Genomic DNA, 23,560 nt, shown 5'->3' on the forward strand with positions numbered 1-23,560 from the left:
GGCCCTTTCTCCTCTCAGCTTCACGGAGAAGCCACCAGCCATACTCAGCACCCGGAGACAGCTGCCACTCACTACCTCTCTGGGGAATGTTGGTGGTTTTTCCGTTTGCAGATCGAGAGCTCGAAACAAGCACCGGTAAGTGAGATCGGAAACGTGTGAGCAAACACCTTCACTGCTGTGAGTGCACCCCTACCTCTAGCCTCTACTCTTTCCAGACGTGTCCTCACCCAAGAAAGTCCGAAACTTGACTCCCCCATCTCCCTTTTTTGTAACAGATGAAAAATTAGAAAACAAAGGTTGTTCTTCAGTGATGAGTCACAGCTCATCAGATACTGTTTCCACCTTTGAAAACAAGCGAACTCCCTTGTACCTGAACAGTCGTCCAGCAGACACTGGAGAAAGACCACTCTGACCTTGGGTTCTTCAGCCTTTCGTCCGCTCACGTCTGTCTGTCTGTTTTGTCTGGAACAACCCACCTGCCCTTCAGCTTCCAGCTTGTGTAATCGTGCTCTCCTGGGGGACACTTGCTGTGTGAGCTCAAACGTTTCCATCTTCTACTCTGTCGTCTTCCTTGCTGTTTGTCCCAGGGTGTTTTTATGAAAAAACTTCCTGTGCAGTGCTCAAAATCCTAAGATGTGCACTAGAAGGCACCTCAGGGGACCATTGAGTCCAGCCCTTTGTGGAAGAAGAAACAGGATCAGAGAGGTCCTGTGACTGGCTCAGTGTCACATTAGGGACTAAACAGGAGGCCCAGGATTCGAACCTGGATCCTTGGACTCCAAGCCCAGCTCTCTACTTACTACACACCATGCTGCCTCTGCCAGGTGACCAGAAGATGATCAGAAGATGGGTGGGGATGAGTTTACTCTGCTCACAGTCCAGTCAAGGAACTTCATTCACTGTAAGCTAAGTGAGTTTTCTACTTCAGTATGGTTAGGGATGTTTCAGGGTTGTTTTTACAATTTGTTTTCATTTCAAGGAAATCATTGTTAATTTATGCATCAAGTTTGACCTACCTTGCAATGTATTCTAACCTGGTGAGAAATGGACATATTTATTTTTGTACAAAGCGCCTCTCTGCTGTTGAGTTAATAAAAGTACAAAACCCACTGTGTGTGGAATCTGTAGTGAGACCAGCTCCACTCCCCTCGAGCCCCAGCATGTTTCTAGAGATGTCCACCCAGGAGTCATCGAGATTGTTCCGAAAGGGGTGAGCAGCTTGCTTGGTCCAGGCGCAGTAAGTAATAACAGAGATGAGATTTAGTTGGGGATTTGCGGGGAGCAGTTTTCAAATGTCTTAAAGCTCATAGGAATGGGGTCAAGGTCATTTTCAAAATTTGGGACCTTCCTGGAGAAAGCAGTGAAGGCCTAGGGGCTTCTCAAGACTTGAACAAAGTCACTGTGTGCTGTGGATGCCGTTGTTGGAGGTCTCCAAAAAGGGTAGTGGGATGGCCCCCACCCACTGACAGAGCTCTCCCCACTCTCTCCTAGAAATTGCAAAAGTAATTCTTTCCCTCTGAATGTACCAAGGGGTAAGAGTATCTCAACTGAGTCATAACCCTGTCCTTCCGTTTGATAACTTTTGGACTAGATGAAGGAGCACTTTTCTGGGAATGATGTGATAGGTACTTCAAGCCAGGATTGTGTTCTTATTTTCTCTGTAACTGGCCAGGCTGCTGAGCCATGGCATCCCAGTAATGTGCCCTGTTACCCTTGGTAGCAATGGCGCTGCAGACCCACTATCGAGGGTCGCCTTCCACTTTCCAGTAGCAGTGATGGGTTTGTACAGCCTCAGCACTAACTGTCTTGGTGGTGTGGCAGAGTACTGGGCCTGGAGTCAGGAGGCCTGAGCTGAAATTTAACCTCAGACACTTACTGGCTGTGTGACTTTGGGCATAATTTAACTTCTGCCTCCCCTCTCAGGTGGGAATGGTGGCGTCAAGATCACGTGACGTAGTATTTGTGAAGTGCTTGTCCCCTCCCCTTCCCTGTCTCCACCTCATACTCCTTGCTTTCAGGGTAGCTGTCCAGGGTTATGGACGCCGTTTGTAGCAGTAGTCAAAGCAGCGCGAGATCCAAGGCACACTTCATTCTGCCTCTTCTCTCACCAGGCTGTCTGAGTAACTACAGGCTTAGAAAAGCTAAGGAATGATGCATTGTTAGAAAATTTAGGAAAAAAATCTGTTAGCCGGGAATTGTCAGAGTTTTTTCTGACATTAAGATGAGACTGATTCAGTTGAATGGAAGCTCTAGTCTGTTGGCTCCTCTGTGATTCACTTGAGTTTAACTCAACTGTTGGACAGTAAGTCTTGCAAGTGTTGCAAAAACTACAGACCTGTGATTTTACTGGTATGGGGAACTCCTGGGTGGAGAAAGGCCCTTCTGCCAGTGTAGATAGCACCTTCTGTGTGATTTATCCAGGGTCACACAAGCAGGAGGCGTCAGGTGGGACATGAGCCTGGGTCCTCCTGACTCGAGGGCCATCTCTCTATCCAGAAAGCCACATTGTCTTTCATACATAAGTAAATTGATGCAACATAGGGCATGTTAAGGGGAGTAGCAGCAGTTGGATTAGAAAGGGGCGTACATGGAAAGGCGATGATGTATGTTCATCATGGTTGTAATTCTATGGAAATGCCAACAATTGTCACCAAGGAATGCAGGTGATTCAACATTGGATCTGGCTGTGGGAGACGGTTGTTCTCCAGCAGAGTTCATGAGTGGCGCAGAATTGGGAGCTTCCTCTTTGTCCTGACAGGATGGAGCACCTATTCCTGTTTTCATCAATGAGACAGTCAGGATTTCCAGCTCACTCCCCCATCCAAGAGCTTCTGCCTAAGGTTTGGCTTGTAAAGTCCAACCTATTTTTGTGGGAGGTGGGGGATAGAGATGTCATCTTTTTAAGAAACAGGAAGGCTTTATCTGGAACTGTGTATGGAAAAGTGGAGGCTGGAGTAGTCTCACTAGATTCTAGATTGTGGTCAGCTTCAGCAGGAAGCAGCCAGGCTGAGGAAGGGTCCCACGTTCAGGCGTTAGAGAGAAGCTCTGCCTGATGTGACTGAAAGCTGTTCCAGAAGTCAGGTAGGGCGGGAGTGTTCTCATCCGGGTCTCCAGAGTCATCATGTGCTTTGGATGTCCAGGAAGTTCTTCTTTCCCGTCAGCTCCTAATACTCCTGCCTTCCTGCATGCTTGTTCCTCCCCCTCATGACTTCAGTTTCCCCTCCTCCAGAGGTGGCAGACGCCAAGAGCTCTGGCAAGTCTGATGAAGCTGACCTTCCCATCCCCATCTTGACTTTTCAGCCTGAATGCTGAGACAGGGCAGACCTTTGGACAGGTTGAAGCAAGTCAGTGCCCTTTGCATGTGTTACTTTTCTGTCACCCACAGCTCCCCTCTCTTAGGCTTGTAGCACTAGTTCCCTGGTTCTTTGACGTCTTACTCAGTTTTGGTATAGGAATGTCAGAGGGTGTCAGTGTGGCACCATGGAATGAATGGATCTGGATTAAACTACACCTGTGTGACTGTGGCCAAGTTGCTTTCCCTTTTCTGGGCCTCCATCTGTAAAAGGAGGGAGTTGGGACAAATGAGTTCTGAGGCCCCTTCCAGCTTAACATCTAGGACCAGTGGGTAGTAGGACCGAAATAAATGCTTGTTGGAAGAAAAAGGACATCCTAGAAACCGGTCCAGATTCCTCTTTTTTCTACCGAAGGAAACAGGATGGGATTAAGTTGTGCTAAGGTCACACAGCCATGAATCGCCAGAGTGAGGATTTTTAGCCCAGGGCATTGGTCCTCCCCATCTGACTGCCTCCTCAGGCTGCTTCTGAGATGGGGAAAGTCAGAGGTTCTCATCTCTTTGGTGGGATTAGCAAGGGCCCTACACGGAGGTGGAGGAAGAGACTTGGTATCTCCCCCCACCTTTCCTCAGAGCCCAGGACTTCCCTCAAGCTGCCTGATCACTTTGTGAGAGTTTTTCATCAAAATAACTAAACTGGCATGAGGCTCAGGGACGTGTGTGTGTTTCCTCCCTCCCTCCCTCCTCTCCTTTTACTATCCCAAGGGTGGAGCTGCTCCCTGACTCCAAGAAAGCTGGTTTTCTTGGTAAGTCAGTCAGTGAGCTGGTCTGTTCAGGGTGTCTGTGCTGGCTGTGTGTGTGTGTGCGCGCGCGCGCTCGAGCGTGTATTCGCGTGTGTGTTCTCTGAGGAAGGGATTTGTCAGCCAATTGGACAGGGTTAGCATTGAAGCAAACTCTTCAAGCATTCTGACACTTTCTTCCCCCTGCCCTGAAGTGTAAGCCAGAGCTGTCTCCTGCGGAAGAAGGAGAGGATGGCTCATTCCAGGATCGCCTGCTTGGTCCTCTTCATGCTGTCAGGAGCCCTTGTCCCTGCTGTTCTTACAGGTAAGAATGAACTTTGATTTCCAATCTTTTACTGCCCTCCCAGGGACAGCCAATCCTCCAGGAGCCATTTTTCTCATGGCCCTCGAATTGAAGATTGCTGGCTCCCATGTTGGATGTTGATACAAAAGGCAGGGGCGTGGATGTCTGTTGGGAATTTCACAGTGATATTATGAAGTATAAAAATGGACCAAGATATCTCCGCTGGGGGCGGCTGGCTCTCTGGGAAAAGTTGAGCAACAACTTCTTTTGGGGGAGCTGACAGCGTCTCCTAATATGTTTGTTGACTGTTCCATCTTTACCAGGTCCCTGGGAATCCAGTCCATTACTGGCATCATCATAGCCATAGAGATAAGCTAGGTAAAGCACTTTACACGTGTTAAAATGCTCTGTAAACAATAGCTGCTATTTTTATTATTAATCATTTCAGGGAAGGAAGAACAGCTGCAGAAAGAGAGAGGTGAATGGCTCATGTGTGACTCTAGGTGATCAGTAGAGGTCTGGCCTTGTTCTGTTGCTTTCAGCTGGCTGAAAGGGGGGTGATCTGGAAGGAGGAGTAGTGGTAACATGGGAGGGGGCGATGAGTTCACAGACACCTGGTTCTAATCTCAGTCACTGAAGTGCTCATACAATAAGAGGAAGCCAGGCAACTTTCTAGGCAGGAACAGAACACAGATTTGCTGAAAGAAGGCTATCCTCATCCTCAAATTTCTGTTAATAACAAGTACATGACCTGACCCTGTGTCACAAGACCATTAATGAGATGGTGAAAGAAGGTGCTTTTAATTTTGTTGACGTTACTTTGGAAAGACTTGAGGAGAGCAGAAGTATTGTTTAAAGGTAATTCTTCATGTACGTGTTGCACTTCTGTCTGTCTAAGTTTGTCCCTGTTATAAATATGTCTGTGCCCACGAGTGGTGCTTCCCTCTTGGTCTCTTCTTCTTTCCATCACTGATCAGTCTGTCATTGACTCCTGGAGGGCAGGACCCTGACCTCTTGGGGGTCAGTTTGGGCCCACCTCTACAAAGCACCATGGCACGTCAGTGATGATGAGTCGGTGCCGATGGTGGCCTCGGTGCTGCAGTCTAACAATCATAACATTTCACTGGGAACATCTTTCTTTGGGAGAAAAGGTCCCAAAATAGCAGAGCTAGAAGGGACCCTGGAGACAGCCTTCTCCAGCTACCTGAGCCCCAGAAAGGACAATAAGTTTGCCCAAGATCATGCACCTGGGCTTTGGACATAGCTCTTGAAGATCCCAGGACCTTGAGAGGACCAGAGCAAATAGCTGGGACTATAGCTAATGTCAGTTAAGTGTACATTTGCTTCCTCTGGTACAGCTTTGAGTATTCCCCAGTTACCCAGCCAGCACCCCGCTGTGTTCAGGGACCAGCCACTGCTTTCTTTAGTTAGGATCAGAACCAAAGTGGGGACACGGTCACCACCAACCCAACCCCCCGAGTGTGTGCAGCTGGAAATATTTGTAGCTGAGGACATTGGTGCAGTGGGTCACTGTAATCTTTCCTCAGCCTGTTTCCTCATCTGTGAGATGAGGATGATAAAAATTTTGAGCATCCACCTCCCAGAGCTTTTGTGAGGCTCAAATGAGATAATAACTTCTACAAAGCTCTTTGCTCATCTTAAAAAATAAATTTCATTAACATCTTTTGTTTTTATCCCACCTCTCTCCCTCTACCAGACAGCAAGCTCTTATAATCTAGAATAAAAAAGGGGAGGGGGAACAGTTTACCAAAAGAAACCCATGTATTGGTGAATTTTGACAATGTATGCAATGTTTTGTGTCCATGCTCCCCCACCTCTGCAGGGGAGCTGGGCCCATGCTTTGCCACTGTTAAAGTGTTAGGTCAGCATCCTCTCTGACTGTTGTTATAGGACAGGCTTCTAAATGCTGTCTGTATTTTATCCGGTTTTTTGGTGTTTCTGGGCCTGTGGTTTCACTGGCTTGAGGAATTTCTGGTAGGAAAACTACTGCTACAGATTGGCAATGCTTATTATTGTTATTAATAACAACAACAACTCACATTTGTTTGTAAAGGGCTCTCCATAATTTGTCTCCTTCAGTTCTGACAACAACCCTGGGGGACTGATTACTATTAACACCTGCCTCCATTTTGCAGATCAGAGTGTTGAGGCTGAGATCACACAGCCAGTGAAGTGTCTGAGGCAGGATCTGAACTCAGATCTTCCTAACTTGAAGTCAGTCATAGGGCCAGTCTTTCTGATTTGGATCTGAAGGGGCTGACCCTTCGACCACTAGGGCACACTCCCTATTTTCATGTATGGGGATGGGGGCTGGTCATGTGATTTCATTAGGACGCAAGCCTTCCAGGTGAAGAAAACGCCCTGCGTCTGTGCAAGTTGGTACTTTCTTTACAACTTAACAGCCTTCAGGGATTTCCTAGAGCATCGACAGTCATGGAGTCAGCAGGTGTCAGAGGGGACTTTGACCCTCGGGTCTTCCTGCCTTCAAGGCCAGCTCCAGCCCCTGTGAGATCACCCTCTGACCCCTCACTTGTCTCCCCTACATAAATAGTGTATGTTTTACTAATAGAGGTAAAGGTGGGTGGATTTACTTCTATGGGTTGCTTCCTTTTTTCGATGTCCTCTTGATCTTATGACATATGCTTTGGGTTATATTTCCAGGGGCAGGAATAGATTTGACCTGACTAGCGACCCACATGTGGCAGATGGTTAGCCAGGGTTGAGGGCGTCTGTCAGTGGAATACCCAGAAAGAAAAGTACCTGGCCCACCGGCTTAAATCCCTGGGGAGCTGCCCTCAGCATCCCAAGTGACTGAGCAAGCAGGCACATCTGGCCAGATGAAGGACTGGAGGCCCCCCAGGGGAAGCCACTGTCCAGGCAGGTTTAGTCAACAAAATTCCTTCTCCACATCCAGCTGCCTTGCCCCTGTGTTCCCAGGCTTCTCCTCCTTCTGGGTTTGGCCCAGGCTCCGATTGTCCCTGGTCGATTCTTGCTGGGACCCCTAACTCAAGTCAACCAGCCAGGCTCACCCTTGCCGATAGGATGAGCGCATTTAGGGTTAGCCCATGGCATGGGGTTGAGTGTTGTGAGGTTTGTGGTTCTGCCTTGGTGTAGGCACGAGGTTCTGGGCAAAGCCAAATAAAGGAATTGTTTCTAAGAGTCCATTTGGGCGTATTTAGACCCTGTCCTCCCACCGGGCTTTCCAGGGTTGGTGATAACTGGAGAATCTGGGCCGACGGCTCCATAGATCCTTGTGAATGCTTCCTAGGTAGCTGACTGAGAATTCATACTCTCCCCCTTCTTCCCGTGTAGCTGGAAGCCCTCACTTGCCCTGCTGCTGCTGGTTTTCTGGCCTTTCCTCCTGTACCCTTTCAGTGGACAGAGAGCCAGATTTGGAATCAGAAGATGTGGGTTCGCATCCCAGCTGCCTGGCAGATGTGGGGCAAATCAGTTTGCTGTTCTGGGGCTTGTTTCCTTCACCTGCAAAATGAGAGGGCTGGACCCACTCAGGAGGTCTTACCTTGGGGTCTAAGAACTTGTTTCTTTGTATAGTTGAATAGTTATTTCACTATGATTGGTTCCTAATGCTGCATGTTTTACTTTATGCTTTTAATGACATTCTTCTGAGAAGGGGTCAGCTCTGTGGCTTAGGAATGATTGAACAAGTCAAGATTAAGCCCTTGCTAGGAGTCCGGTCCTGAGTTCAGCTCAGGGGGCCCAAAGAGAAAGTCCACACAGGCTGTGCCCTCAAGGTACTCACGGTCTGATGGAGGAGACCCGGGGTGGGTGGTAAGGCCTGGAGGCCCTGAGGACTTGGAGGGCAGGGCCACAACAGGTACTCTCTCCTTCCCGAATTGGAGGGTGACAAGGAGGTGGAGGAGGAGAGAGCTCAGGGCAGGTGAGGACAAGGGCGATGGTGCCCCAGACCCTCGGCTGCAGCAGGATCTCAGCTTCACTGGCCAAAGAAGGAAACTTTGTGCCTTACCTCACACTCGGATCCAAGCAGGCCAGAGCAAGTGGGGAGCTGGTGGCATTCCTCTGGCTGCAAGGGGGAGCACACACACACACACATGCACACCCAGCCCCTCTTCTTTCGGTAAACAGGCTTGTTTAACGTTTAGCCTGACCACGGTGCTCCATGCCCCTTCACACTCGGGCCTCACAGAGGGTCCTTTGTGCCGGCCATGAAGGGTGCTTTCATCCCTGCCCTGGCTGCTCGCCCACCTGAGGCCAGACAGCCTGCTCCTTGCCTCCTGAGTTCACTTGGTCCCTGCTCCCCAGAAATAACGGGCGCAGGAGGGAGGAGATGGGGCTATGAGAATGAGGAAGCCAGCCCATGTCCATTTTAGGGAATGAACTTGGGTGGTCCTTCTTGCTTCCCCTGGTCGCAGCTCTGGGAGGGCCCTGAGCAGCTGTAACCCGTACCTGAACAAGGATCCCCCCTACAACAACTCGAACCGGGGGTCATTCAGTCTCTGCTGGAAGAGCCCACTACCTCCCTGGCATCCCGGCCCCCTCCAGGGCAGCCTCATCATTGGGAAGTTTTTGCCGACCCTTGGCAATCAGAACAAAGCGAGTCCCTGTCCCCCCATGAGAGTCTTTCAGGGCTTGAAGACAGCACTCCTCTTCTCTACCCTTCCCCCACTCAGAAAGTCTTGCAGAGTGTCCCATTTCTTCCACTGACCCTCATAAAGCTAACCTCAATGTGGAGCCTCCAGTAGATTCTTATCTGTGGCTAAAACATGACTCCCAGAACTCAGCCCTGGATGGGGAGGGACCTTGTGAATGACTGTAGACTGAGAGGACAGGAACAATTGGGCTGCTGTGACACACTGTCAAGTTTGTGGTCCACTCTGACCCCCCTGGATCTTTTTCAGAAGAACAAGCCATGCCTCCCCAGTCTTGTCCTTATGAAGTAGTTGATCTTTTAAATGAATAAAGATTTACAGTCTCTCTGTTTAGTTTAGTCTAGTTCCCCCTTGGGTCCACAAATGGACATTTTTGCAAAATCCTCTAGGACAACATTCAACTATCCGGGTTTTTCTTTGGTTTTGGTCCCTGGGTGGAGTAGGAAGAAGTAACGGGGTAGGATGCAGTTGGAATGGAATAATTAGTCCCTGATTAATGGTGGCTGGTTGGGAGCACAGTCTGGGTCCTAAGCTGACTTCCCACGCCCTAAGCCCTCCTGTACCTTCCTTCTCTCTCTTCTCTATCAGCTAATGCGTGGGGAATACAAGTTAACTTTATATAATCTCCTAAACAAAATGGGACCAGAGAGATGTAAAACATAGGTCTGAAAGGCAATGAGAAGCACTGCCTTGGCTCCTCCGCACCCTCAAGGCCCGTGCCTTGACTGCTGTGTCCCAGGGACAGCCAGCCCTGCACAGACCTGGGGACAGCTCGAGTCTCCCCTCCCCTGGCTTGCTCTGCAGGTACTTCTTTTACTGTCCTGCTCTCCCTGCCCCCTGGACAAGCCTCCAGCTTATCACTGTCCTTACTAAAATGAGGTTGTCATTTTCCTGACAGATCTGTGTCTGGCCAGAGGCCCAAGGCCATGAGCCAGGCTGGAAAGAGGAAACTGGAGCCAGAGATCTTTTCTGCCTCCTTAGCAGAGTTATAACAGGCTTCTGGGGGTGCCTCTGACCTCTCCCTGCAGCCTTGTTCACAGGGGCTGAACCTCTGGGTATTGGACCTCCTTTCAAGGCCCTACAGAGAAGCTTCTGAGATTTTCCTCCCTCCGCCCCCGAGTCCTTCTGAGATGCACAGGAGAGGGGCCCAGCGATGGAAAATGGGTGGCCTCCATCCAGCTCCCTGAAGCAGGCTTGAGGCATCATTTCAGCCCACTGGGGGACAGGTGCAGGGAGGCACAAAAGCCACTCGACATGGCGGCCATCCACAGAAGGTCCCTCCCAGCTCTAACCTTTTGAGTCTGGCAAAGTAGTGCTGGGACTAGGGAGGCTGCAAATGGAAAGAGCCCCAGCTCTGAAGTCAGGAAGGCCTGGGTTCTAATCCCACCTCCTCAGGATCCTGGGCAAATCCCTCCCTCTGCTGCTCTGTAGAATGAAGGAGTTGGTGGAGGTGGCCCCAGGTCCCTTCTTGCCCTCCATCTGTCTCCATCTGTATGCAGAAGCAGGGCCTGCCCTCGAAGAGCTGATAGCCTAGGCAGAGACAGGTCGGGTTCACGTGGAGCGACCTGCCAGGCGTCTTGCTGAAGTACTGTAAAGAGGGAGGGGGAGAGTCATCCCTGTGAGAGCAATCTGAGAGGTAGGTGGTGCAGCTGTTGTCCATTTTACAGATGAATAAATCAAGGCCCAGAGTCCTGAAGCGACTTGTCCAAGGTCACACAGACAGGGCGGGTGGGGTTGGAACCCAGGCTTTCCTGCCTTGCTGTTCCGGTTGGCCCCAGACCCTGAGATCCAGGTTGCCTTGGGGCAACCCCTCATTTACAGAGCGGGAGCCAGGGGAGATGCCATTGGTGCAGAGATTATAGAAAGGGAGAGTGTAGCGTGCTGGGAAAAGCAGTGCTCTGGATTCACATCCAGCCTCTGCCACTTAACCATTGGTGTGGCTTGAGGCCACTTGTCCTCTGTGGGCCTCAGTTTCCTCAGCTACAAAATGAGGGGGTTGGTCTAAGCTCCTTCCAGCTCTAAATCTACGATCTGGGCCTCAGTTTACTTTTATGGGAGCTCTGAGCTTGACCTCTCTGGTCCCTTCGTCTGTGATCCTAAGAAATAGCGACACGGGGAGTGGCAGAGCGCCCCAGAGCACTTAGTGGTGTGCCAGGCTTCCCCTGGTGTCACCTTCAGCCTGTTTCGATGAGGTGAGTGCCAAAGGAAAGCCCAGAGAGAGCTTTCCAGCCCTGACGGCCCCTCACTCACAGCTCTAGAGAAGCAAAGCCTCCTTGACCCTCTGCAGCACTTTGAGAGCCGCCGTCCTCTTCCCTGCATCCCCCAGCGGCCGTCAGAAGGAGTCTCGGCTTGGACAGGACAGGGCTGGCCACGGCCATGTCCTCAGACTGGCCAGCCTCCCACTCCTCATGGTGCCGAAGGGAGATGAAGACGAGCCCAGCCCTCGCTGGGATGGTGATGAGGGAGCAGTGAATCTGTCCCTCTGTCTAGGGCCCTCTGAATGGAGCTGAAGGATGGGGCCGTCTGTTTATTTTCAGTGGGTGAGGTCTGTTCTGGCCGAGCATTCCTGCGGAGTACATTCAGGCCTTGTCTCCTAAGAGGAGCAAAAGCTCTTTCTCTGTGAGATAAAATTAAACCATTGGATGCTGCCTTCAGCCCATCTCCAAAGGCTGGCTTGTCCGGAGGGAGGGGGTGAGGTGGGTGCCAGGGTCTGCCCTGTTCCTCCATGGATCAGAGTGGCAGCCACGCCCTCCCAGGCCCTAGGTGCTGCCTGCCAGTGTCCCCACAAGGGCAAAGTCATATTCTCCACAGGACAAACCTGAATAAATCAGATCCTCATTTTATCCAACCTTATTTCAGTTCAGAGGGTTTCTTTCCTCTTAGTTTTTGTGATGGTCCAGAGGGTTTTACCATCTTTGCTGGACCATTGCTTCTCCACAAGCTTTGCATCAAGGCTCGTGGTCACCTGGAGAAGACGGTCCAGTTCTTCTTGACGACCCAGGCCTGGCGCCACCCCAGCTCACCCCCGCCACCTCCAGATTTGCAGTGCCAGCAGCCTGAAAACTGGAGCAAGTCACCTCAATGATCCCATGATCATTACGTTTGGGAGGTCAGCTAAACGCAAACAATGCAGGGAGGCTGCGCAGGGCCATAGGTTTAGAGCTAAAACCAACCCAGTGTTTCTTTTTGAAAGATTTTATAGATATCTTCTGTTTTGGTCTGAGCCTCTGTATCCCTCCCACTACCTCCCAAAGGGCCATCCCTTATAACAAAGAAAAAAAAGAAAAAGAAAAAAATGCATAAAACCTATTATCCAAAAAAAAAAAAAAAAACCCAAAAAACTGACATAACCTGTAATGCTCCACAGCTGTGGGGGCCTACACACACACACACACACGCACGCACGTACGTACACGAAGGAGTTGGGGAAAGTGCCTTCTCTTGTCACTTCTTTGGGGCCAACCTTGTTCTTTATAATTCCACAATGTCCATCTTCTCAAGCACATGTTGAGTGCCTGCTGTATACCAGCCCCTGTGCAAGGTTCTGGGGAGAAGAGGTCAATGGTGTGGAAAAAAGCCTCGGACCTTACTGAGGCCAAAACCCAAAAAGCTCGTTGGAGGAAGAGCATTGATACCAACTGTCCCCTTGTTGTGAAGCAGGCCTAGGCCAGGCCAGTGCAATAACTCAGACTCAAGGTCAAACAGCATTGCTGAGGCACTTGTGGAATCAGAGGAGGCAGAGAGGGCAGCTCGGCAGCCCGGTGTACCAGGAAGGGCTTCGTGTCGAAGGTGGCGCCTGAGCCACGGCCTGAGGGGACGAAGGGGGCGCAGAGCCAGCCGGAGCAGAGAGTCTGTCAAGTCCAGCTCCTTGTTTCACAGATGAGGATGCTGAGGCCCTGAGCAGTTAAATGATGCTGGCAATCACGCACAGAGTAAATGACTGGCAGGATTTGCATCCATGTTATCTGAGACCATCTCTGAAAGGAAGGAGGTAGAGGCTTGATGTGAGGAACATTTTCCTAATCCTCCTTGCAGTGCCCAAGTGGGGCAGCCTGCCCCTGGGGTAGAGGGCTTCCCCTCTGGAGGCATCCAGGCAAAGACCCCTTGTCGATGTTATAGGTACCTGAGTTGTCCTGGGGACGGCCTCTGGGGGGAGTCTGGGACCTGGCCAAGCCCCCTAAGTTTGCCAAAAAGGAAACTGTTTCTAAGATAAGACACTGTGGGCCAATCTTTGGGTCTACCTGCCCGCCCTTTTCTCTAGGCCCCAGGCTGGCCTGAAGGCCCTGGAACATCACTCAGCCCCAGTGGAAAGGAGGCTGGTTTTTTTGGGGGTGGGTGGGTAGAACTGTCCATCCCTTCCTAGCTTCAGCCCTTACTCCCTCACCCCAACCCCCAGGGCACCAAGCACAAGATGAGGCTCTTCTGCTCCTTGGCTCTGAGCTCCTGGCTTCCTCTTCCTCCTGCAGGAGGCCCTTCCCAGGCTCAGCCTCACCTCCCTCCATGTGCACAGTGATTTGTGGAATGTAAACACCTTGAGGGCAGGTGCAGCTTTACCCTTTCTTTGTGTCTCTGAGCATGAAGCACCTGCTAAGAACCTGAGAAGTGCTCCCTGCTGTGATGCCCTGAACCCCATCCAGAGGAGGGCCTGTCCAAGGGAGCCTGACAGCCAGGGGCAGGGAGCGTGGTGGAGCAGTACGTGTTCTCCAGCCCCGACAGCCCAGAAGACGCCCCTTCTTCCTCCCCAGGGCCCTCCTAGATCTGGAGTCCTCCCAGAGGAGTGTGTGCTAGGGGGCCAAGCCAGGGACCACTGTCCTCATGTGGCCTCCTCTGGGCCAAGTGGTTGTAGGAGGGGGTAAATATTGGTCCAAGGTGGGGACAGCTGGAAAGGTGCCTGGTGCGCCTTCCCCTCGACCACATGTTTGTGTTTGGGTCCTATATTTAGCCTCCCTCTGTCCACCCACCTACTCCAGGACAACGAGGTGCCTTTTCCTCCCAGCCTCCCCCACAGATCACGCCTTCCCACTGATGATGCACCATTAGGTGGGCTGAGATCAGCATATTGTCTCCATCATAGAGATGATGACCAACAGCAAAAAGGAGAAACTGAGGGTCAGAAAAGAGGTGGTTAGTGACCTGATGGAAGGAGGCTTGGAGGCAGGAGAGCTGGGTTCAAATCTGCCTCTGCCACCTCCCTCTGTGGCCTTGGGCCATCACTCCTCTCTGAGCATTAATCTGTCATCTGTAAAAGAGGGTTGGATGAGGTCTCTGGGGTTCCTTCCTGCGTAAAGTCTGTGATCTCCTGAGAAGCTCGGGGCCTCGGTTTCCACATCTGTAAAATGAGGGGGCTGGACTTGGGGGTCCCTGAGGTTGGCCGTAATCTTCCATTATATCCCCATCCCAAAGAGTGGGCAGATGCCAACTGCTTCCAGTTCTCCAGTTGCTTTGAGCAGGATTGTCACTATGGGATAGTCCTCACTGCTTGCCTAGGGACGGATGACTCAGGATGGTTAGCACAGCCCTGTTTTCCCCAACATTTTCACCCTCCCCTCTATAGGAAGAATCATAAAATCACAAAATCTCCAAGAGGGGGGACCTGGAAGTTTGTCCCTGAATGTCCAAGCCAACATCCTCCCCTTCTTAAGGCCCCAGACCCACCCAGGCGGCCAGATGCTTGAGTCCCGGGGTCTTTGGCCTTGAATACACAAGGATTTTCCATCCTTGGGTGACATTGCCAGTGGTTTCGGTGGGGACTTGTGGAATGTCTCCCGTTTTCGCCGAGGCCTCTGACTTGTCCCAGTCACACAACAGAAGCATTGATAGACCCCGACAGGCGGCTCCTCCCTGGGCAAACAGCCCCAACCGGCCAGGCTCTGAGCAGGGGCCTGGGAAGAGTCTGATACCTGGGAGAGGCTTTTGATCTTATGATCGACTGTGAGCTGGAAGCAACCTCAGAGGCCTATGTGTCTCTGCTGTTTAACAGAGAGCCTTTCTCTGTCTCCTTCCTCACTGGCTCCTGCCCAGCTCCCATCGAGGCTCAGCCCAAACGCTGCCTCCTACCAGAAGCCTTTCCTTATCCCCTGCCTGCCCATTATCAGTGCCTGGCACTTAAGGAATGTTCGTTGACCAGCCAGGAGGCCAGTGTTGCTAGGTCAAAGAGTACATGGCAGGGAGTAAGGTATAAGACAATATATATAAGACTATGAATGTTTCTGTACTCATAAAAAAGAAATGTTTGTTGACTGGCCACAGTAGGCTGTAAACTGCTTGAGGGCAGGGCTCATCTCCCTTCTGTCTTTGTATTTCTTGCATCCAGGACAGGGGCTGGCACAGAGCAGGTTGGTTGAGAGAAGCATAGGTAATGGCGGCGTTATTCAGATAATTAACAGATTAGTTAAAACCGGCCTACCCTCTCTCAATCTACCCTAACTTTTAGAACTCTGGACCGAGATCCTGCTGGGTAGTTTTGGAAATGGTTGAATGGCTGAACCCAGAGATTAGTCATTAATAAATATTGATGTCAGCAAGGAAGTAAGTCTGTAGTAGAGGGTCCCAGGGAGTGTGTCCTTGACCCTGTACTGCTTTTTATCAATTACTTGAATAAAGGGATAGTGGATGCAGACTTGGAAAGAAATGTATCATATTAGATGACAGACTTGGCCTATCATTCCAGCCTGTCAGGATCTTTCTGGATCCCAGTAAGATGACATTTAATTGGGACAAATGTAACATCTTACACTTGGGATCCAAAAAATCAACTTCCCAGATATAGGATGGAAGAAATGGGTTGAAAAAGATCCAGGGATTTTGGAGACACAGTATGCTCAATAGGAGGGCAATTAGATGGCACCATGGTGCACAGAGCACCAGGCCTGGAATCAGGAAGACCTGAGTTCAAATTTAACCTCAGACACTAGCTGTGCGACCTTAGGCAAGTCACTTAACCCTGTAAAGTGAGCTGGAGAAGGAAATGGCAAAGCACTCCAATATTTTTGCCAAAAAAAAATAAAAAACCAAATGGGGTCATGAAGAGTGGGCCACGACTGAAGAACAGCCAAACAGCAGCATGTTCAGTAGGGGTCAGTAGCATGATGTAGCCATCCAAGGAGCTAATGAGATCTTAGGGTCTGGAGGTTCTTAACTGTATTCGTGTCACGGGCAAGGATCCTTGGGCAGCAGCCAGGTGAATCCCACCATCTTCTTAGAATCACAGTTTTCAAGAATAAAATAAAAAAATAGAGAGGTACAAAGGAAACCAATTCTATTGAAATAAAAGTATGATTTTTTTCCCCATACAAGGTCATGCACCCCTTGAAATCCACCCAAGACTCCTTTAGGCCCATGAACCCTGGTCTGGAGGATGGTAGCCAGGCTGGAAATCTCAAGTCATGCTCCAAGAGTCGTGTGAAATGAAATGAGGGCATTTAGCCTGGAAAGAAAAGGCTCAGGGGGCGCATTGGCGCAGTCTTCCATATTTGAAGAGCTACGGTGCAGAAAAGGGATTGGCTTTGCTTGGTTCGGCTCCAGAGGAAGAACCAGGAGCAGCTGGGGAGTGGCAGAGAGGCAGATTTGGGTTGAATATAATGAAAACTTCCGAAGGAGCAGAGGTTCAAAAGCAGATTAGGCTGCCTGGTGAGGGCTCCAGTAAAGGCTGGGTGGCCACTCCCCAAGAATGTCACAGGGATATAGACGCCAAGCTTGAAGAGACCCAGTCCCTTCATTTCACAGATGAGAAACTGAGACTGACGTTGTAGAGAGAATTCCGATTCAGGCCGAGGTTTAGCCAGGTGGCCGCCAAAGGGCCCGTCTGAATCTGAGATGAAGTTTTGTGCATCTGTGACTGGAGAATGACCCAGGTCACCCTTTTATCATCCACGAAGACAGCCACCCACAAGGAACAGTCCTGCTCACAGACCAAATGAGTGCCTTTGCTGGGGGGAAGACGCCATACATATGTATGGAGAGACTGGGTGGCTCTTACCCTGGCATGTGTGGAGATGGAGACAGGCGGGTTTGGTGGGACTGGAGCCCTTTAAAGGGGGTAGCATGTCACAAGGACCCCCATAGCACCCAATAGTGCTGGGCACGATGGTGATGTTGCCCTGTGCAAGCTTTCTGAGATAGTAAAACCTTCCACATTTCCTGGAGAGATACCCCGGGGTGGAGGGTGGAGAGGAGAGTGATCACAGCATCTCAAGTGCTGGATTTTAAAAAAAATCCTGTCGGCTGAAAGGAGGGAAGCCTATGGTTCATTTGGTCCTGTGGACCAGTGTTCCCAGTTCACTGATGCGCTGAATCTATGGCGTGTCCGGGCAATTGTGGGCAACAGTTATCTATGAGATGGCACAGTTCCAGCATAGCCTATTTGTTGAATTCTAGAGGATATTTTGGGGTCTGCCTTTGTTTTCTTTGAGTCTTAGCCGCAGTCCTGCCCACTGCATGATGCCTGGCCCAGTCCTCCTTCATGTCAGTGCCTTCCCTCTGAGATTGTCTCCAAGTTTCCCTCTCTATGTCTCATTTGTATGTAGTAGTTTGCATGTTGTCTCCACCATGAAAATATGGGCTCCTTAAGGGGCTGTTTTTTGTTTTTTTTTGTGTTTGCTCAGTACTTATGATGGGGCCTGGCACACAGTGGATGCTTAAATGCTTGTTGGCTTGACTGTAGTATGTAGAATGGAGTATGAGGATTTATCATGTGTGAGTTTTTGAAGGATGACAAGCATTCTGGTCTATAATTCTGGCCACTTGTTTGGGATTCAGTAGGCGCCAAATTCTTAGCAGCCTGCAGCGATAGGTTACACAGTATCTATCTTTCCTTTGCCAAACGGGCGTCGATCCATCCTGCCATACTAGCCTTAAGAATGGACTTTCCGATGAGGGTGATTAGTGACTCCTCCTGAAAATCACTAGGCGTTGGGGTCGATGGTGGTGGTCGATGCCTGGCTTTAGTACAGGCGTGGTTCCTGTCATCTCTCTGTTTTATTTTCCAGCAGAGTATCCCCAAGGCCCTGTTCCTACACTGTGGAACGACCCAGGGGAGCTGCCATCGGGAGTGGGCCCCTTCGAAAGCACCACCCACACCCATGCCTCTGATGCCACAGACCTCCCCCTCTACACCTCAGAGTATGAGCCAGAGGACACCACCCATCTGCATCGGCTGGATGATGGAACTGGTATGGGAGGACTTGATTCTTTCAGGGGCCCGCCGATGGGGGGAGGAGCTGAGAGAGGCTTCTCTCTCCCCACAATAGCCAGTACCTCCCCCAACACACCTTAAGCAATGCTCTCCTGGCTGGAGGGAGGGAAGCGTCTGTGGGAGGAGATATGAGGCTGTCCCCAGAGTGCTCCTCATGAACCCATTAACTCATTAGACCCCATTTTTAGAGCTGGAGATTTGAGGTCACACAGGCAGCACCAAGTTTCCACCCCAGAGATCACTTAATCTAATCTACAGATGAGGAACCTGAGGCCCAAATGGGAAAGTCACTTGCTCAACGTCACACAAGAGGGCGAAGATTCAAACTCACCTCCTTTGACTTCAAATCCAGAATTTCCTAGTGCAACCGCCTGCTTCCTCCTTTATCCAACCAGCACTGATGAGGTGGCATCCGAAGCATTGAGCTAGCCAGACACAGTGTCTTCATGGGGGATCTAGCAGCATGGTACAGTGGGAACACTCCGCTCTTGAGTCGGAGGAACTGAGTATAAATTCCACCTCTGATCCTTACTGCCCGTGGGACTTTAGCAAGTCACTTCAATTCTCTGAGCCTCAGTTTCCATATCTGTAAAATTTGGAAGTTGGACTAGCTAACCCCTAAGGCCCCTTCCATCTCTGATCCTGTGTCCTGTGAACCAGGTAGGCCCCTCTGTCTCAGAACTGTGGGAGATGACTGGTGGTAGTTGCATGGCCAAAGTGACGTGGGCTTTTCAATCTAGTGTCTTAGAAGGGTATAGACCAAGGAAGACAGCACCTAGTATAGACTTGTACACATGACAAACCCTCCATAAATGATTGCTGAATGAATTAATGACAGAAACACCAAATGTATTCATTTTATGCCTCAATCAGCATTTCCCCCATTCATTTTGCTCTGGGTGATGGCTTGGTGAAGACGTTGTGGATGATAATCCTGATTTGGGAAGGGATGGCCGTGGAGGACTTCTAAGGTCCCATCCAGCTTGGTATGCTGTGGGTCATGGTGCTGGCACCCTCCAAACACCAGGCCTTTGGGCCAAGGAAGTGCCTACTCTGAATTCGGTGCTTAGGCATGGGTTCTCTGCCTCTCACATCTCTCTCTTCCCTAGGGTCCTTGGGCCCCGGAGCCATCGCTGCCATCGTGATCGCTGCCCTGCTGGGCACCTCCGTAGTCCTGGCGCTGATCGTCATCACGCTGCGAAAATTCTCCACTTCCTGAATGAAATAAAAAGGGTCTCGTTTTTCCTACCATCTGGATTTGGCTAAGCTCTCTCGGCACAACCCGATCTTCTGCGTATAACCTTCTCCTTGGCACCCTCTTCTCTTCCCCCGTAACCTGAGATAGACCTTAGGGCCTTTACCAAGATTCTTACTTGCTCCCTGCTGGCCTTGGTGTTTCTATCCCAACAGTCACAAGGTGAAAGGTCGGCCCCTGGAGCAGTCGAGGGTCCTCAAGGTAGGGTAAAGGGTGAGCTCAGAACAGTCGACCCTTTGCTCGTTGGGTTATGTTTCTTATACTCGGCTTTTCTTGTCTTTGGCCTAGAATAAGAGTCCTTAACCTGGAGAGTTCAGGGCGGGGGGTCCTTGAACTTGGATGGGGAAAAAATTGCATCTTTCACCAACCTCCAACTGCAAGTTAGCATTGCCTTCAATTATCTAAAAACCTTATTCCGAGAAGGGGCCCTTAGGCTTCCCTAGACTGGTCGTCCAAGGGGTCATGGACACAAAAAAGTCACGAAGCCGTGGACAGAAGGATGGACTTTATTTAGGGGGCAGAAGCCTTGCATTAATCTTTCAGCTGCCCAAAAGGCCACTTGTTCTGCCCCATCCTGGCTCCTGTCGCGCTCAGCTGAGAGGATGCGACCTCAGATTTTCCTCCAAAAGCACCTTTAAGAAGGGAACAGAAAGATGAGGTGGAGTGTATGGCCATTCTCAATAATCCTACTCCTGCCTCCCATTAGCCTCAGACTCCCATTAGCTCATTAATGCGGGGGGCTAACACACAGTTGTTGGACTGACCTAGCAAAAAGGAAGTCCTATTTCGCCAGCCACGCCCCTCCTGTGAGACTGAAATCTGGGACAAGGACCGAGGGAAACCTGCTTTTTGTGAGCTGAGGTGTAAACCAGGGGTGAGGAACCTGCAGGCTTGAGGCCCCATGTGACTGAAGTCAAAGGGCCACACTTGAGGACCTAGAGGGCCACATGTGGCCTTGAGGCCGCAGGTTCCCCACCCTGGTCTAAACTGAGGGTTAAGGTTTCACCTCCTTGGCAGTCAATGGGCGCCCTTCTCAGTTCAGTGTTTTAAAATGCATAGGATGACAGAGGAGACCAATCTATGGAAAGACAGTTATAGTAACATCTTTTTTTAAAATGTCGCAGACTCCGAGGTAGGAAGGCCTGGTCATCTCCACTCGGCTCCTCCAGGCAGAGCCGTGACTCGTAATCCCGACTGCCAGGAACGTTTCCCAGAGTCACCCATGTCCAAATGGATTCTGATCATTCTCAATGTTTGCCGGCTAGGTTCTGAGCTCAGTTGTCCCTCCATTCCTTCAGCCCCCTAAATTTTAACACCTTGGGGTGAAGCCCTGCTTTCTGCGCTCATTACCTGTCTACCGTCAGCCATTTCCACCGTCTCCCAAGCAACAATTCTAATTTTGGCTTGCTGTGGGGGAAAATATCCTGTCCCAAATGGAAGGTCAGAGGAGGTGGGTACCCTCTCACTGGGGATCTTCAAGCCAAGAGTAGGTGAGGATTTGTTGAGGGGGTCATAAAGGGCTTTCTTTCGGGTCTGGGGTGGGTGACCTGATAGGTCTTACCAACTCTGAGAGTCCATGATTCTGGGAGGTACCTACCGTCCAAAAGAATGTCTGAGCTAGAAGCATCCTTGGAGATCATCTGGTCCTCTTGTTCACTTTGGAAACGAAGCCTCCATGCCCCCAAAGGTACCATGTGGTTCCCCGACTCTCTACTTCTGCCATGTCCCTCTGTCCCCCACTAGGAAGAACACAGATCCCAGGAGGCCTCAGCCTTCAGGCTGATCCCAAATCCCACTCTCTCCTCAGGCCTCTGCCATTGCTGGTCCCTGTCCCAGGGCTAGGTTTGAAAACTCTAATTCTGAATCAGTAGCTAAGAGGAGCGTCCTCAAGAGGGGGGCAAACAAACTGATGTGTGGGTGACTCACCTACCACACCTTTGACCCAGGTGTAACGACAGCAAAAAGGGAGGTTTTGCTTTTGCTTTTCAGAATTGGGCTCTGTTTTCTTGATTTACCTCAGGTAGCTGCCTTTTTAAAAGACCTGGAAACACCCCCTTTGAGCTCAAGAGCATATAACGGCGTGGTGGAGGAGCTGAGTTCAAATCCTGGCTCTGTCACATACTACCAGTGTGATCTTGGGCAAGTCACTTCAGTACCCTCGGCCTCAGTTTCTTCATCTATAAAATAAGGTGCTTGGACAAGATGACCTCTAAAACCCCTCCGGACCCTCTGGAATGGCAGATGGAGGCATCATGGGACCCTAGATGAGGATTGGACTGCCTCAGGGCCTTCTGGCCCAACCCTTCCACTTTACAAATGAGATAACAGAGGCCCAGAGAGGAGAAATCACTAGCCAAGATCCCACAGGGAGTGAGCGGCACAGCCCCGATTTTCCAAGTGCTTGGACTCCCAAACCAGAGCTCTTCCTGTGTGTCTTAGACCCTTCCCTGAAAAGTTTCCCGTCCAGGTGCAATGAGCTGTGGCTGAGAGAAGTTCGAATATGGACCAGACTTTTCCTTCTCCCTCCTCCCTCTCCTACCCCTAGCTACTAAGCGCCCCTAAATAGTGGCCCCCCTCCCCTGTGACATGGAGGGGACCAAGTCTCTACCCCATAGCTCTGGTCTCAAATAGTGGCCCCTCTCCCCCATGACATAGTAGGGGGGGAATCAAGGCTTTCTACGTTAGCTGGGTTTTCACAGGGACCCCTAAAGAAGCCAGAGCCTTGACTATCCAAAGGAATGGCTATCTAATTGTGGCATTCCAGTAGCCACAGAGATTTGTGGCTGGGGGTGCCAGCATCTCTGAAGTCACATTTCACAGGATGATAAGGCAGAGCACAGGTGAAAATCCTTACACAAAGGAATCAAAGCCTAAGTTAGGAAGAAAAGGGAAATCAGTGAAACCCCAAACTTCAAGTTCATCAGCAAACTGTCACCCTCCGTGGCTGAAAAATGATGGGGGGGGTGGGGTAGTGTGTTTATTGAGAAGAGGAACTCCCATAGCCCTCCCCTCCTCCCCCCCACTCCCACCATGTGCCACAGAGACTTAGCTTTTGGGGAGGGAGCTTCTCCTTTCAATGCAGACCCCGAGGGGGTTGGTCCCCGCTGGAGCAACGAACAGGGCCAAGAGATTCCAAGGCCATGGAGCAAAGGAGCCCAAATGCCCCCTTGTCCAGATTCCTACACAGATTGAAAAACCTCTGTGGAGCTAACAAAGCCTCCCCAGGCTCTCTTGGATAAAGCACAGTCCTCCACCACTCAGCCCAGACCTCCCTTTCCCACCTGTTCACACCCTCTATATCCCAGTTCAGAGGGACAAGGAGCTGTTCCCCAAGTTTGCTGAGCCCTTCCCTCTCCTTTCATAAGTCTCAGCCCTGGGGCCTCGTCTTCCGGGAAACCTTCTTTAATCACCCCAGGGAAGAGTCCCAGGCTCTTCCTAAAGCTTTCCTAAGGTGTTCTGTCCCTTTCTTATCTTTCAGTGTATTGGATCTGTGCCTGTGCCTGATCAGCACTTCCCCTCACAGCTAGAATGGAAGCTCCTTGAGGCCAGGGGCTTTGTATTCCCCACCTAGCTGAACCCGCGGTGCACATAGTAGGACTTTAATAAATGTCTTTTGAATTGTTTATCTAACCTAATTAACAAACTGGGACAGGACTTTATAAAACCAGTATTAAAACAGCAGCAAAAACACCCATACCCTATTTTTCCCCACTGAGTGGGTTCTCCAAGGCTACTTTCCCATTTTTTTCATTCCCTGAAGAAGCCCCTGATGGGGATCGCAACACAAATGCAGGCAAATATTGCATGTTACAGTGTTCTAGGAGGCAAGGTGTCCTTCTGACTCCCCCACCCCAGCTCGTTTTTCTACAAGCACGTGTACACACAGGTGTCCACCCCCCCCCCCTCCAGCTGGGACACACCCCTGGTGCTCCTGGCGGCTTCTTCCAGGCTGCTTTATGGACCTTCTTGAAAACTGCTTTTAAGTAAAAAAAAAAACAAAAACAAACCCGCCCCCCCCCAAGTATAACAATATTGTTATAAACGCCATTATGCTTAGGGTGAAAAGTCTGTACTCCTTGGCCCCCTCA

General features: G+C 50.5%; 1 protein-coding gene across 2 annotated transcripts; it reads left to right on the forward strand.

Annotated features, from left to right (window-relative positions):
* Nucleotides 1-7: 7 nt before the first annotated feature.
* On the forward strand, nt 8-19,465 carry SNORC (secondary ossification center associated regulator of chondrocyte maturation). Of its 2 annotated transcripts, none has more exons than XM_036766636.1 (4): nt 8-135; nt 4,287-4,396; nt 18,012-18,194; nt 19,327-19,465. In XM_036766636.1, the coding sequence occupies exons 2-4, from the start codon at nt 4,324-4,326 to the stop codon at nt 19,434-19,436; spliced, it is 366 nt and encodes a 121-aa protein (XP_036622531.1). In that variant the 5' UTR covers nt 8-135; nt 4,287-4,323; the 3' UTR covers nt 19,437-19,465. The 2 variants fall into 2 exon arrangements, with proteins under 2 accessions (XP_036622531.1, XP_036622532.1); XM_036766637.1 differs by having other exon boundaries at nt 18,015-18,194.
* The last annotated feature ends 4,095 nt before the right edge of the window (nt 19,466-23,560 follow it).

This window comes from Trichosurus vulpecula, chromosome 7 (assembly GCF_011100635.1).
Source record: "Trichosurus vulpecula isolate mTriVul1 chromosome 7, mTriVul1.pri, whole genome shotgun sequence".
NCBI lineage: Eukaryota > Metazoa > Chordata > Mammalia > Diprotodontia > Phalangeridae > Trichosurus > Trichosurus vulpecula.

Bases quoted from the DNA above. Each gene is read 5' to 3' on its own strand.
- SNORC (XM_036766636.1), top strand. From the start codon at position 4,324: ATGGCTCATTCCAGGATCGCCTGCTTGGTCCTCTTCATGCTGTCAGGA. The intron at 4,397-18,011 runs GTAAGAATGAAC...TTTATTTTCCAG, and splicing joins TGTCCCTGCTGTTCTTACAG to CAGAGTATCCCCAAGGCCCT. The intron at 18,195-19,326 runs GTATGGGAGGAC...TCTCTTCCCTAG, and splicing joins TCGGCTGGATGATGGAACTG to GGTCCTTGGGCCCCGGAGCC.